General features: G+C 49.9%; 1 protein-coding gene across 2 annotated transcripts in view; it reads right to left on the bottom strand.

The window, feature by feature from the left end:
- Positions 1-14,459, bottom strand: part of ENG (endoglin) — a 77,633-nt gene that overhangs the window by 18,510 nt on the left and 44,664 nt on the right. Inside the window, exons 4-10 of one of the 2 annotated variants that reach the window (XM_077305181.1) lie at positions 11,357-11,528; positions 8,383-8,548; positions 7,310-7,451; positions 6,588-6,762; positions 4,532-4,680; positions 3,117-3,257; positions 2,215-2,250 (exon numbers count right to left, since the gene is read on the bottom strand). In XM_077305181.1, the coding sequence (XP_077161296.1) occupies positions 2,215-2,250; positions 3,117-3,257; positions 4,532-4,680; positions 6,588-6,762; positions 7,310-7,451; positions 8,383-8,548; positions 11,357-11,528 (981 nt within the window). Of the gene's footprint in view, positions 1-2,214; positions 2,251-3,116; positions 3,258-4,531; positions 4,684-6,587; positions 6,763-7,309; positions 7,452-8,382; positions 8,549-11,356; positions 11,529-14,459 lie in introns of both variants that reach the window. The other variant, XM_077305180.1, reaches the window with a different exon arrangement.

The raw sequence follows: 14,459 nt of genomic DNA, 5'->3' as shown, positions 1-14,459 counted from the left end.
TGGCCAGAGATGAAACAGAGGAAGATACAGGATGATGATGAACCCTTCCTCACCAAGCACCATCTTACAACACTGCTAATTACACTGCAGAGATATTGTGGAGATCCTGCGGGTAAATATGAAAGGTGCTTAATGGACACTACTGCACAGCTGCGATAGGGAAATTGCATATTTTAAAATTTTAAAAAACTTTGGGCACCCCCCCCCACGTGTCACAAGTGATGTTCCACCCCAATTTAGAAAAATGTGGTTTTATTTGTTTACTAGATTTTAAGCCCATTTTATATTAGAATAAAATGGGCGCTAGCTACTGTCCCTGGGGACAGCGCTTGGTGGCTGGCAAGGGTGGGAGAAGATGGCAAAGGCTCCTGCGCGCCCTCCCCGGGCGCGCAGAAGCCATTCTCCCCTCCCCAGCCCCCAACTGCAAAGGCTTCTGAGCGCCCGGGAAGGGCGCAGGGCGGCTCGGCCGCCCTGCGCCCTGCCCGGGGGCGCAGAAGCCATTCTCCCCTCCCCAGCCCCCAACTGCAAAGGCTTCTGAGCGCCCGGGAAGGGCGCAGGGCGGCTCGGCCGCCCTGCGCCCTGCCCGGGGGCGCACAAGCCATTCTCCCCTCCCCAGCCCCCAACTGCAAAGGCTTCTGAGCGCCTGGGAAGGGCGCAGGGCGGCTCGGCCGCCCTGCGCCCTCCCCGGGGGCGCAGAAGCCATTCTCCCCTCCCCAGCCCCCAACTGCAAAGGCTTCTGAGCGCCCGGGAAGGGCGCAGGGCGGCTCGGCCGCCCTGCGCTCTCCCCGGGGGCGCAGAAGCCATTCTCCCCTCCCCAGCCCCCAACTGCAAAGGCTTCTGAGCGCCCGGGAAGGGCGCAGGGCGGCTCGGCCGCCCTGCGCTCTCCCCGGGCGCGCAGAAGCCATTCTCCCCTCCCCAGCCCCCAACTGCAAAGGCTTCTGAGCGCCCGGGAAGGGCGCAGGGCGGCTCGGCCGCCCTGCGCCCTCCCCGGGCGCGCAGAAGCCGTTCTCCCCTCCTACCCCCCCAGCGGCTTCTGAGCGCCCGGGAACGGCGCAGGGCGGCTCAGCAAGCCTCCCAGCGCCGTCCCCGGGCCCGCAGAATCCTTTGTACTCCCCCAGTTGGGGGAAGGCACAGGGAGCCGCAGGCCTACCTTCCCTTTCGGCGGCCAGCAGAGTAATGGCCGCCGTGCAGGGAAGGGTAGCCCTCGTCGGGGATGGGGCGGGTTGGGAGGCGCTTCGCGCCTCCCTATTGGCTGTAGTCCAGGCAAACAGCCAATCAGCAGCCGCGTTGTGCGCGGCTGCTGATTGACAGTTTGGGGCTGGACTGACAAGCGGAGGGCCCAATCGGGAGGCGCTTCGCGCCTCCCGATTGGGCCCTCCGCCTGTCAGTCCAGGGGAAGGGGCCTATTGGCACCCTTCCTCATCCCGGACAGGGCCCGCCCTCGGGGCCCTTACTGTTTTATTTCTTCCGCTCCGCTAGGAGCGGTTAAAGATTTGTTTTAATATACCGCCCCTCCCTGCACTCTGGCTTGGGGCAGTTCATAATATACATCCATCATCTGTAAAGCTACAGTTAAAAACATTATCAGAAACTTATGATGCTCTGTTACACCTTCTTGATTTGTCAATCCGCCTCCTGGTCCAAGAGGGCTCCAACATAGGGGAGCGAAGCCCAGAGATGGAGGGAGGGAATTTCAGGGATTTTTTTTTTTTTTTGTGCTGGTTTGTCCTGACCACAATCAAAGGCCTGGTGGAAGAGCGCCATGTTGCAGGCCCAGCAGAACATAGGTAGTTCCGTCAGGGCTTGGATCTCATCTGGCAATTCATTCTACCAGGCTGAATCATAGAATCATAGAATAATGGAGTTGGAAGGGACATCCTGGGTCATGTAGTCCAACCCCCTGCAATATGCAGGACACTCACATCCAAATCACTCATCCTCTGTAACCTGCCAACCCCTTGAGCCTTCACAGAATCAGCCTCTCCGCCAGATGGCCATCCAGCCTCTACTTAAAAATCTCCAAAGGGAGAACCCACCACCTCCTCAGGAAGAAGAATACATACACTGGAGGAAATAGAATAGTGTATAAAGTGGGCACAGAATCGAAAGACAAGATTCAAGCACTCTGTATTTTTCAAGCACCTGGACATAGGTGCACCTGGACATAAGATTGCGCTCTGAAAGATTGACATAGTTGCAAAGAATTAGCCTTACCGTGACTTGCTGCAGAGAAGCCAGGGTCAAGATGAGCTGCAGTGACAAAGCAGAAAGAAAGAGCAGAGGTGAGCTTGGGGGAGTGGGCATACAGTCCTGGCTGCTGTGCACATTGAAGGCTTGATTGGCAGGCTACAAGCTACCATCTCTGACCCTCATGGAATGGATGGGAGGAATCTGGTGCTATTATGAGAGGGTACCCACAGGGGAAGACAGAAGGCACCATGCACTATGCAAATGCACAATTGTGGGGTAGCTAGCAGCATTCACCATGGGCCATCAGAATCCCCTGAGCCAGACACGCTGCATGGCCACATGGTGCTGTTATGTGCTGTCCTGGTGCTTTACGCATCACCTCTAATGTTCTTCAATAAGCAGCAATGAGGAACAACTGGCTTGCTCTCTATTTCTGCGTGCCATGGTTGCCAGTCTGCGGGTGGGGCCTGAAGACACCCCCACACCCAGTATTACACTGTTCTTCAGATTACGGAGATCAGCCCCCCTAGAGAAAAGGGCTGCACCGGATGGTGGATTTTCTGACACTAGAGTCCCTTTCCTCTGCTAATCCCACCCTCCCCATACTCCACCCCCCCTCTAAGAATTCCCCAGCCCAAAGTTGGTGGCTCCAGGATCGCTGCCACATACTGGCAATGGTGTTAAGTTGGCAAGAAGCAAATGCCACAGCTGCCTGTTTTGTGTCTGCAAGAGGCATGGGGGAACTGACAACTGGGGAGGGGGTGTGTGTGTCCGCTTAATTGAGGGCAGGGGGAAACAACTGGCTCAGGGGTCTCCAAAACCTGGAGCCAGTCTGGGTGGCAAGATACAGCCGGGACCCAAGACACATACCAAAGGGGACGAGTCATGCCAAGTACTCCTTGAAAGACACAAGCTGTCATGCTGACCTGATTCTTGACGTGGATTCCCCTCTCCACCTGTGTGAAGCAGTCTTCCAAGAAACTTCTCACAACTAAATGGGTCATATTATCTTGTGCCACGCAACTGCGGTCCTGGAGTGTCATAGCGGTGACGGGATCGTTTAAAACCTAAATGGAAAACCAGTTAAAATCTTATCTGGGCTGACATCTCCCGTCCTGGCTCAAGGGGGTGGGTGTTGCGGTTAAGAGCAGCAGCTTCTAATCTGGAGAGCTGGGTTTGATTCCCCGCTCCTCCGCATGAAGCCAGCTGGGTGACCTTGGGCTAATCACAGTCCTGTTAGAGCTGTTCTCACACAGTGGTTTCTTTCAGGCCTTTCTCAGCCCCACTCACCTTACAAGGTGCCTGTTGTGGGGAGAGGAAGGGAAGGCCGCTTTGAGACTCCTTTGAATAGTGAAAAGCGGGGTATAAAAACCAGCTAGTCTTCTTCATAAAAACTGGCTTCATGCAACATGATATCCTTCAACTTGGCCATAATCTGGTCAAGATCTGGGTTCATTTCCTACAGGGCTGCATAAGCTCACTGGGCCAAGGAACTGAATTTCAAGGTGATCTATGGTTGAGGCTGGGGTCGGTGAGGTAGATCTACTGCCCCCCCCTCCAGGGCTTTTGAAGGGAACATCGTTGGACCTCATTCTCCAACCCCCTTTAGTAATGGGGGGTAGGAATGGGATTTTTCCACCATGTCAGGAGGATTTTAAAGTCTTTTAATGGGAGTTTTAATGGGGCTTTAAGACATTGTGACCTGCCACCAGCCGGCTAGGGAGTGGCGGGAAACAAACAAACAAACAAACGGTGAGGGGGACATGTATGCGCCAAGCACACTGTCCCAACTTCCTTGCTGCACTGATTTGAATTAGGGTAGCCAACTTCCAGGTGGACGCCAACGAAGAAAAAGGAAAACGACACAAAATCAGAGTGCAGGGGCACCTTTAAGACCTTTAAGCACCTTTCGAGTGCTTGCACTCGAAAGCTCACGCCTTGAATAAATCTTTGTGGGTCTTAAAGGTGTCACTGGACTCTGATTTTGTGTTGTTGTGCTGCTTCAGACCAACACGGCTACCCACTAGCTTTAGTTCTTTTCCGCACACACTGGGTAAGACATTTTCAATGCGCTTTTGCAGCTGGATCTTCCTGTGTGGAACAGGAAAATTTGCTTCTAAACTGCATGGAAAGTACAGAATGGGCCCAGGGCCTATTCTGCACACAATAGATAATGCACTTTCAATGCACTTTAGAAGTAGATTTTCCTGATCTGCACAGGAAAATCCAACTGCCAAAGCCCATTGAAAGTGCATTATCCTATGTGTGCAGACTAGGCCCAGGTCTCCTATCTGGGCTATTGCTGCTCAGGCTCCGATTCTCCTGCCGCAGAGCTGCTCACCTGTAAATATTGCTTGGCCAGGGCCACTTCGACGGTGTTGTCCAAGCAACTCCAGGGCTTCATGAGGTCCAGCAGGCGTTCAATCTCTCTGGTGGTTCTGTGCGGGTGATTACTGGCCTGGGGCGTTGTGGCCACCTCTGTCGGTGGTTCTGCTAAATTGAGCATTGTGAGGCGTGTTGAGATGGACATTGCGCTGTTTTATATTTATTGCATCTAGCCGAAGGCCGTTACTAAGCGAGATTAATCAATAAAAGCCTAAGGGTAAAACGCAGCATTTCTCTGCATAATTGACAAAATCAGCAGAATAAAATAGAGTGCATCGCAGTAGAGTATAGAACAGGGGTAGTCAGCCTGTGGTCCTCCAGATGTCTGTGGTCCAGACATCTGGAGGACCACAGGTTGACTACCCCCAGGGGTAGTCAAACTGCGGCCCTCCAGATGTCCATGGACTACAATTCCCAGGAGCCCCCTGCCAGCATTCGCTGGCAGGGGGCTTCTGGGAATTGTAGTCCATGGACATCTGGAGGGCCGCAGTTTGACTACCCCTGACTACCCCTGATATAGACGATAAACATTCCAGATTGGTGGCTCTCCTTACAAGTATTTTAACTCAGATCTTCCCGGCAGAACCCCTCCATGTAGGATTTGGTTCTAGAGACTTTTAGGTTACTGGGGTGTGGAACCAGCCACATTTACTGAATGCAGCAGACGTCCTGTTTGTTCTCAGCTGCTGCCCCAGCTTTCAGCTCTGCTTCTCACCAAAGATTTGGGGCCGACTACCTTTAACAGCCCTGACCTGGGTGGTCCATCTCATCAGATCTTAGAAGCTAAGCAGGGCCAGCCCTGGTTAGTACTTGGCTGGGGGACCACCAACAAAGTTCAGGGGTGCTCTGTGGACAAAGGTGATGGCCAGCATCCTCTGAACAACTCTTGCCTTGAAAACCTGACAGGGTGGCCATATGTCAGCTAATCTGCGTAGAAATCCAGCTCAGATTACTGCTTGTTGTGATACCAGATTTGACTCCTACTTTCTTCAACAGCATGGGGATGAAGCAGGTCGACTTCTGCATGGATTTGGTTGTGACTTGGTAACAGATATCATTTCCACCAACTCTTCCACTGGCAGGGTCACCAACCACCAGGCAGAGCCTGGAGTTCTACCAGAATTGCAACTGAACCCCAAACCACAAATCAGTTCCCCTGGAAAATGCTGCCTTCGGAGGACAAATTCTATGGTATTCCAGAGATTGTAGTAGTTCCCGAGATAATGTACATAGAGTGCTTTGGACACGCTAGAACCCTAATTCAGTATGACTCCCTCCCTCCCAGGGATCCTCAGTTTCGGTCCTTCTCTTGCCTTACACACCTGACCCTAAACAGGTCAACAGCCACCCACCTCTGATGTGAGCCAGAAACTGGCATCTCCACTGGAATCTGAAGCAGACTAATGGCATTTCCAGCCTCCAGGGCCTATTCTGCACGCAATAGATAATGCACTTTCAATGCACTTTAGAAGCAGATTTTCCTATTCTGCACAGGAAAATGCAGCTGCAAAAGCACATTGAAAGTGCATTATCCAAGGTGTGCAGAATGGACCAAGGTGGGGAACATCAAAGAATACAGCAGCCCAGTAAATGGCTAAGCACCCAAGAAAAAGAAGCCTGAGCACAAAGGCAATCCACATAAATTATAAGGGCCAAACAGACAATAATTCTTTTCCAGTCCAGCCAGGTCCATTATAATTTATGTGGATTGCCTTTGTGCTCAGCCTCCAGATTGGGCCTAGAGTTCTCCTGGAATGTCCATAGATCTCCAGGCCACCGAGATCTGTTCCCCTGGAGTTTCAGAGGGCATCACTTCCAGTTCCAGTGCAAAAAGAGAGGCTGTGTGAAAATAAGCACTTGGGGGTGAATTGATTATACCTTAAGATGAATCTTCAAGGTAGCAGTTAAATAATGAGCTACAGACAGGGTAACAAACCAAACTCTTTCCTCTCACCAAATTCTGCCTCCACATCTCCAAAAATTTCCCAGACTCAGCATCCCTAGAGACTCACCACATCGGAATATTTCGAGGGTGATGCGGTTGGCGGATGGTATCTCTGTGTAGGAGGCAATGAAATCAAAGCCTCGTTCCTGGACCTTCCTCATCAGGCCTTCTTTGCTATCTGGGAGGGCTTGGCCATGGATTGTTCTGGAGCTTATGTGTTTCAGTCTGTACTGGCCAGACACCTGTCAAAGGGAAGAAGCAGACATTTTAAAGTAGGTGGACTTGGCCAACAGGTTCTTGTCAAAGTGGTCCTCTTGCTCCCAGGCAGAAGGGGCATCTCTTCCTGCAGGCAGAAGTACCACCATCTTGCCAGCCTGGGGAACTATGTGCTTGTTGGATTTCTACCATTCATGAAGCACAGCAACTCGATCGGGGGGGGGGGGGGGGACAACGGCAAAGTGGTAAGCATAGCTCCCTTTGGAGAAGCCAGTGGAGAAGCCCAAGAAGTTAGCTGAGATTGAGGCTTTGGCTTGAGAGTTTTTTGTTAATTAACTTGGTAGCTTCCTCCCACAGGTGTTTCCTGTTTTCTTGCTCATTTCTTACCTGTGGTGCTTCTTGACACGACCCCTGGAGCAAATGGCTGCTCTGGAATGTGGACTCAACAGCTTGCTGAGGACACTCCCCTCCCTCAGGCTCCCCCCCCCCAAATCTCCAGATGTTTCCCAATCTCAGAGCTGGCAATCCTAACTGTAAGCATGCAATTCAGTGGTGGTTCTGAGCCAGCCTTACCAAGAATCGTGTTGAATGGGTTGTCGAACCAATGTTCCACAGCAGGTTTTCCTGGCCTTTAAGCACCAAAAACACATTGAGGTCCTTGAAAGGGTCTCCTTTGTCACACGTCACATTCATGTTCAGCTCCACAGCCTGCGAGCTGAAGAAATAAAGTCCAGGATGAACGGCAAGGGAGTGCTTAGTGCGATTATTCATGCAACATTCATTCAGATTTAACAGGAAAAGAGGGCTTGTCCTTTAGACTAGGGGTAGTCAACCTGTGGTCTTCCAGATGTTCATGGACTACAATTCCCATGAGCCCCTGCCAGCATTTGAACATCTGGAGGACCACAGGTTGACTACCCCTGCTTTAGACCAGTGGTCCCCAACCTTTTTATCATCAGGATCCGGTCAACGCTTGATAATTTTACTGAGGCCTGGGGGGGCAGTCTTTTGCCGAGGGACGTCACCGCCGCCTGAGCCCCTGCTCCATTTGCTTTCCCACCAGTGCCCCTGCCTTCCCGCAGCCCACTGGAGGGCACTGCCAGCAGCAGCTGCACAGTGCCATGCCGAGGGGGAGCCCCAGCCATGGCGGCTGCTGGAGAGCACCAAAGGTGAGCTGGCGGCAGAGTGGCAGGGCAGCCCCTGAGGCAGCAGCTGGGGAGGAGGATGAGGAGGAGCCACGGCCTGGTACCAACTGATCTACGGACTGGTACCGGTCTCCGGACCGGAGGTTGGGGACTTCTGCTTTAGATCAAATAGCATTTGGAAAACCACAGCTGGGAAAAATCCAGGCCACTCCTGAAACTACATGCTGTGTGGTACCTTAACGCTCCCATCCCTGCTTAAACATAATGCTTTGGAATAATCCCCAAACTTCCCTGACCTGGATGGTCAACGCGAGACTGACCTCATCAGATCTCAGAAGCTAAGCCAGTATTTGGACGGGGGGCCATCAAGGCATTTCAGGGACAGAGGCAGGAAATGACAAACCACTTCTGTTCATCGCTTGCCTTGAAAACCGTACACAGGATTGCCAGGGCTCTGCTGCTACTTTTTAGCACTTTATACATGCATAACCCACAAATTACCTAGAATCCTGGTGGCTCTGCTGGAGCCATACAATGTGTGCTTCTTCCCTGGGGTGTTTGCTGGAGAGAGGACAGCTTTTGACCTCCGAGGAGACGACATCCATCTCCAGGTACTGCCCAGCATTGAAGTCTGTCTCTGGGATGCAGTCTTCGGAAGTGCCGATCTCTGAAGAACACAGAAAACCGATCCATCTTTTCTGGCTGCTCAGGCACGAGGGCTCCGCTTTTGAGCAGGTCAGGCTCTGCTAAGCAGGCTACCGTGAACGATACTCAGGAACAGAAATGCAAATGGGAACTTCCCCACTTACCAGGGCCTATTCTGCACATAATGGACAAGGCACTTTCAATGTACTTTAGAAGTAGATTTTCCTGTTCTGCACAGGAAAACCCAGCTGCCAAAGCACATTGAAAGTGCATTTTCCTATTTGTGCGGAATGGGTCCAAGTCTCCAGGAAAACAATGGTTTCATCTCAGATTTAGGGGAGGGGAAGATGAATCAGTAAGATCCAAAGACTGAGTCTGAAAGAAGTCGGCTTCAATCAGATGCTTGTTCCAAGTTTGCCAAGTCCCAAATTTTTCTGCTACCCTTTGACTTCGCGCAATCCAAGTTATCAGCAGCTTTCTGATCTCAATTTATTACAGCACGTTTTGCATTCCAAGGAACCTGGATTTGAGACTCCTTCCCTTGGTGTCAGAATTTATAGAGACTTGTGGAACTTAATATTCAATACGAGGGTTATCTTGATTGAACTCGCACGCACCAGCTGTTAATAATTTGTTGTGTGATCACAACTAACAACAAGTGAGAATTTAACTGATGAGTGTTATATACAACTGATCTTTGTATGTTTAGTAGTGGGGAATATAGCAGTTCAGTATTGTATAACTTTCTAGCATATTCTATAAACATAGGTTCTACTTTAAGTGAAGAGTGTATTATATTAAACTTATCGGCAGATATACAGAGCTAATGATGGTGATGATAATAACAACAAAAATAATAATCACAACGCTTTATTTTTATAGTCCACCCTTCTTGGTTGGCTTAGGGCAGGTGACAACAATGCACATGCAAGTAATAAAGTTGCATTCGGAACATAAACTTTTTAAAAATTAAGAAGAAGAGCTGGTTTTTATATGCCGCTTTTCTCTACCGGAAGATGTCTCAAAGCAGCTTACAATCGCCTTCCCTTCCTCTGCCTTCAACAGACCCCTGTGAGGTAGACGAGGCTGAGAGAACTCTGTCAGGGCTGTTCTGTGAGAACAGCTCTATCAGGGCTGTGACAAACCCAAGGTCACCCAGCTGGCTGCATGTGGGGGAGCAGGGAATCAAACCCAGATTAGAAGCTGCCATACTTAACTAGTACACTGCTCTTAAAATATTAAATTATATTACTAAACAACCTCCATTAAAATCTTGTAAAGGGGAACACTGTTTCTGCTGAGCGGTTGGCATTCTGTGGGTGGTGCATTGCTGATTTTGTGAGATGGGAGGCAAGCAGTTTTGTGGTGTTAATTTCCTGGCCTCAACCATTAGCCTGGTGGAGGAACTCTGATAATTTGTAAAATGTTTTAATGCATTTTAATGTATTCCTGGTTGTATTTTATCACTTGATGTCACCTGTTGTTAGCCTCACTGGAAGAGTAGGTTAGAAAAATAAAGTTTATGGGATTTATTATTATTATATTAATAATGTTTATAGCTTATTCATATGGTCATGGAATTAGGCAGGCATCATGTGGTCATGGAATTGGGGTCACTATGGGTGGGCAGGTAATTGTGAATTTCATGCATTTTGCAGGGGGGTGGAGTAGATGACCCTGAAGATCCCTTCCAGCTCTATGATTCTGTGATTCATAGTGTGTTAATTTCTTGGGTGCTTGCTACACTGTGATCCACACCTATTTTGATTTTAGATCCAATACAGGACAGCACTTAAAAAGCCTCTTGTGGCACAGAGTGGTAAGGCAGCAGACATGTAGTCTGAAAGCTCTGCCCATAAGGCTGGGAGTTCAATTCCAGCAGCCGGCTCAAGGTCAACTCAGCCTTCCAGCCTTCCGAGGTTGGCAAAATGAGTATCCAGCTTGCTGGGGGGTAAACGGTAATGACTGGGGAAGGCACTGGCAAACCACCCCGTATTGAGTCTGCCATGAAAACGCTAGTGGGCGTCACCCCAAGGGTCAGGCATGGCCCGGTGCTTGCACAGGGGGATACCCTTACCTTACCTTACAGGGCAGCACTTAGGGCCACACTACATGATATATGCGAATGACTTGGGGTTGGAGGGCACCCCCCAGTTAGACTTGCAGTAACACGTATGATCAGGGAACTAACTTTCCCAAGTGCTCCATAGCCTGATTACGTTTGGGAGCATGGCCTGTTTGCTGTACTGGTTCAGAGTGTGGACTTCTAATCTGGCAAGCCAGGTTTGATTCCCCGCTCCTCCCCCACATGCAACCAACTGGGTGACCTTGGGCTCACCACAGCACTGATAAAGCAGTTCTGACCGAGCAGTGATACCAGGGCTCTCTCAGCCTCACCCACCTCACAGGGTGTCTGTTGTGGGGAGAGGAAAGGGAAGGAGACTGTAAGCTGCTTTGAGCCTCCTTCGGGTAGAGAAAAGCGGCATAGATGAACCAGCTCTTCTTTGTCTTCTTCTACGGGTCATGAAGGGTTTCAGCCTTCTCCTTAGCACTGTTTCTCCTGAGCTGAAACAGCCCCTGGAGTGGGTTGTTTGTCCCACCGTGAGGTTCCATGTGTACTAACCGCATCACGCGGAGCCTCACAGCAGGGCACCCCCCCCCCCACTGCCATTTCAGCTCAGGAAAATGGTGCAGCAAGAAAAACTAAAGCCAAATTGGGAGAACCATAACAACCAGCTAATTTCAGCCATGAAAGCCTTTGAGAATATACTAATTACACCTTGCAACCTGGATTCTGTTATGCTTTCATCAAGATCTTAATGGGACTCACCTTTGCCTACTTGAAAGAGGATCTGCTGAGGGCTCCCTACGTTGGCAAAGGAAGAAACACCCCCATACATTAATTCGGCCCACTTCAGGAGCTCCTCGCCACTGCCCAAGGAAGGAATTTGGGTGCTGTTGGCTTCTCCGTAGTTCGTTTTAAGGAAAATGTTTTCAGAGTTCTAGAAAAGAAAAGCAGAGCAGCATCGTAAGAGATGAAGCAGCCCAGTCTGGTGATGAAACAGCTTCTTCTCTCGGCGAGATCATCCACTTCAGATGGCCAGGAGGTGAGGTTCATAAGACCAAATCTTCCAAGTCCAAAAAAATCCCGGGACATAGAAAACTAGTGAATGTGGAATGACCTACCTGAGTCCGCCCCATGATATTCTAGTTTTATACATATAGGAATTTTTTTTACATTCTATCTTAAAAATTTAAGAACATAACAAGAGCCTGAATTTATAATGGGGTAGTAGCTATTTAAGGAGGTGAAGCCCTGGGAGAGCCTCTTTAAGAGCCTCTTGTGGCGCAGAGTGGTAAGGCAGCCGTCTGAAAGCTCTGCCCATGAGGCTGGGAGTTCGATCCCAGCAGCCGGCTCAAGGTCGACTCAGTCTTCCATCCTTCCGAGGTCGGTAAAATGAGTACCCAGCTTGCTGGGGGGTAAACGGTAACGACTGGGGAAGTCACTGGCAAACCACCCCGTATTGAGTCTGCCATGAAAACGCTGGAGGGCGTCACCCCAAGGGTCAGACATGACCTGGTGCTTGCACAGTGGGTACCTTTAGCCCTGTGAGAGAGGCAATAAGTTAAATTTCTCCACCATCAGACTAAAAATCTCAAACAGAGGCAGTTTTTAGAAATTAATAAAAAGGATTTTAATTAAAAATGAAATAAAAGGTCCCTCACAATAGATACACAGTTTAACCTAACACATACATTCAGATGAAACAAAAGAAGTGATCGGGCGCAAAAGAGGATTAAGATTTTGGGTCAAAGAAAGGTATAGTGACCATCTGACATGAGGGAGGTCCAGAAGAAATGGCGGCCCACCTGCAATGTGGGTTTCATGCATAGGAAGCCAAACACAAGAATGGAGATGGCTACTCTCTGTTCTCTTTTTACAGCCAAATTTGTACTTTGGAGGCATGGCAGCCCTGTGACAATGCTTAATTGAGCAAGAAATGGACTTGTCACTAATGGGTGAACCGGGCTTTGATAAAGGTAAAGGTAAAGGTATCCCCTGTGCAAGCACCGAGTCATGTCTGACCCTTGGGGTGACGCCCTCCAGCGTTTTCATGGCAGACTCAATACAGGGTGGTTTGCCAGTGCCTTCCTCAGTCATTACCGTTTACCCCCCAGCAAGCTGGGTACTCAGGCTTTGATAATGAAACATTAATGGGTATCCTGGGTGACCACTGGAGTTGATGTAATGCTCCCAGTTCAGAAGTAGTGTTGGCCACATCTGCCTTTTGGACCAGGAGGGGTGCTTAGGCATGGCAGACCTTATCTGAATGGGATTTTGATGGACTGGCAGCAGGACTGCTTCATCAGGAAGAGACAGTATGGGAAACAATACTTGCAGGTGTGGAGGGTCATTGAGAAGATTAGCCGCTAGCCAGGTATTGTCAGTTCCTTTGTCCTTGTGCCAGGGCGGGGGAAAGAGCATATGACCCAGCCCTTTCTTTGGGCAGATTGATTGCATAACTCTTGAGGCAGTCAGAAAGTTTGGCTTAGCTTGTCCAAGGGGGGTTAAAGATATCCTGCAATGATGTGTCAGGGGAATGCATGCTGGTTAAGAAGACACACGCCTGCATTTATAAGTAACTGGAGTTGCTTTTAAACCTGGCTTCCTTTGTTGCCGTCTGTGCAGGAAAGGGAAGCAGAGAGGGAAAGGGAAGGAGGTTTGCATGAGCCTGGAACATTCCGCCTTAATGTCATTTTGAAGCTATGGCTGAAAGTAGCCTTCATGGTGTAGACATCCTTCTACACCAAGCGCAAGTTGACTCAAACTGTGAAAAACGGTTTACTCTTTAGGAAAAGTGAAGGCCGCAAATGGGCTTTGGAACCCGGGCAAGGGAAACCAGTGTTTTGGAAACATAAGCTAAGCAGGGTCGGCCCCAGTTAGCACTTGGGAGGGAGACCACCCAGGAAGTTTAAGGCCACGATGCAGAGCTAGGCAAAGTAAGACCCCCTCTGAATGGCTCTTGACTCAAAAACCCTATGGGGTCAGTAGGGAGAGAAGATCTATCTGCAGCATGTCTCACAGAGGTAGGAGGCATCCAAGCAATGATTCTCCATTCAGAGGAAAGGAAGATGATTGTAAGCCACTTTGAGGCACATGAAGCCTGCTAGGCGACCTTGGGCCAATCGCAGTTCTCTCATAGCTCTCTCAGCCTCATCTCCCTCACAGAATATCTGTTATTGACAGAGGAAATGAAGACGCGAGGTGGTTGGTCCAGGAACAGTGGTCTATAATTGTGATTAATAAATAAAGGTGGTTGCAGGCTGCTTTGAGACACATGAAGCCTGCTGGGTGACATTGGGCCAGTCACAGTTCCCTCAGAACTCTCTCTCTGCCCCGCCTGCCTCACAGGGTGTCAGTTCTGGAGAGAAGAAGAGAAGGAGATTGTAAGCCGCTTTGAGACTCCTTCAGGAAGTGAAAAGTGGGGTCCAGAAAACCAGCTCTTCTTCTGCTATTTCTTCTTTGAGGTGAGGGGCAGGGTGTGCCTCAACTCTAGACTCCCCCTCACCATTTTCATCTGCAACCTGGCCCATCCCTGTCTCTCCATGCGGACAGGCAGGGAATAGAGCTGAAGGGCTTCTCGTGCATTAAAGACGGAAACAGGAAATGGTTATTGGCACAACAAAGAGAATGCCTGGACACGTAGCTTCTTCTTTCGGGTTTATTTTTACACCTTCAGTCTCACAGATTCTGGAAAAGGAAAAGCAGCTTTCTCCCTGCCCTCCTCCCCAAGAAGAAAAGGACAGATAGAGAGAGGGGCCCGGAAAAAAAGGGACAGCTAATCTCATGCCATGATCAAAGCCATTTAAGACCTATTGTTGTCTGCTGTGGAATCTGGAAAAAAGGCCAGGCGTCAACAAGCAGGACAGGC

The sequence above is a fragment of the Paroedura picta genome, chromosome 12 (genome assembly GCF_049243985.1).
Source record: "Paroedura picta isolate Pp20150507F chromosome 12, Ppicta_v3.0, whole genome shotgun sequence".
Taxonomy (NCBI): Eukaryota; Metazoa; Chordata; class Lepidosauria; order Squamata; family Gekkonidae; genus Paroedura; species Paroedura picta.
Note: the sequence above shows the minus strand (reverse complement) of the source record. Positions and strands in the feature narration are given on the sequence as shown.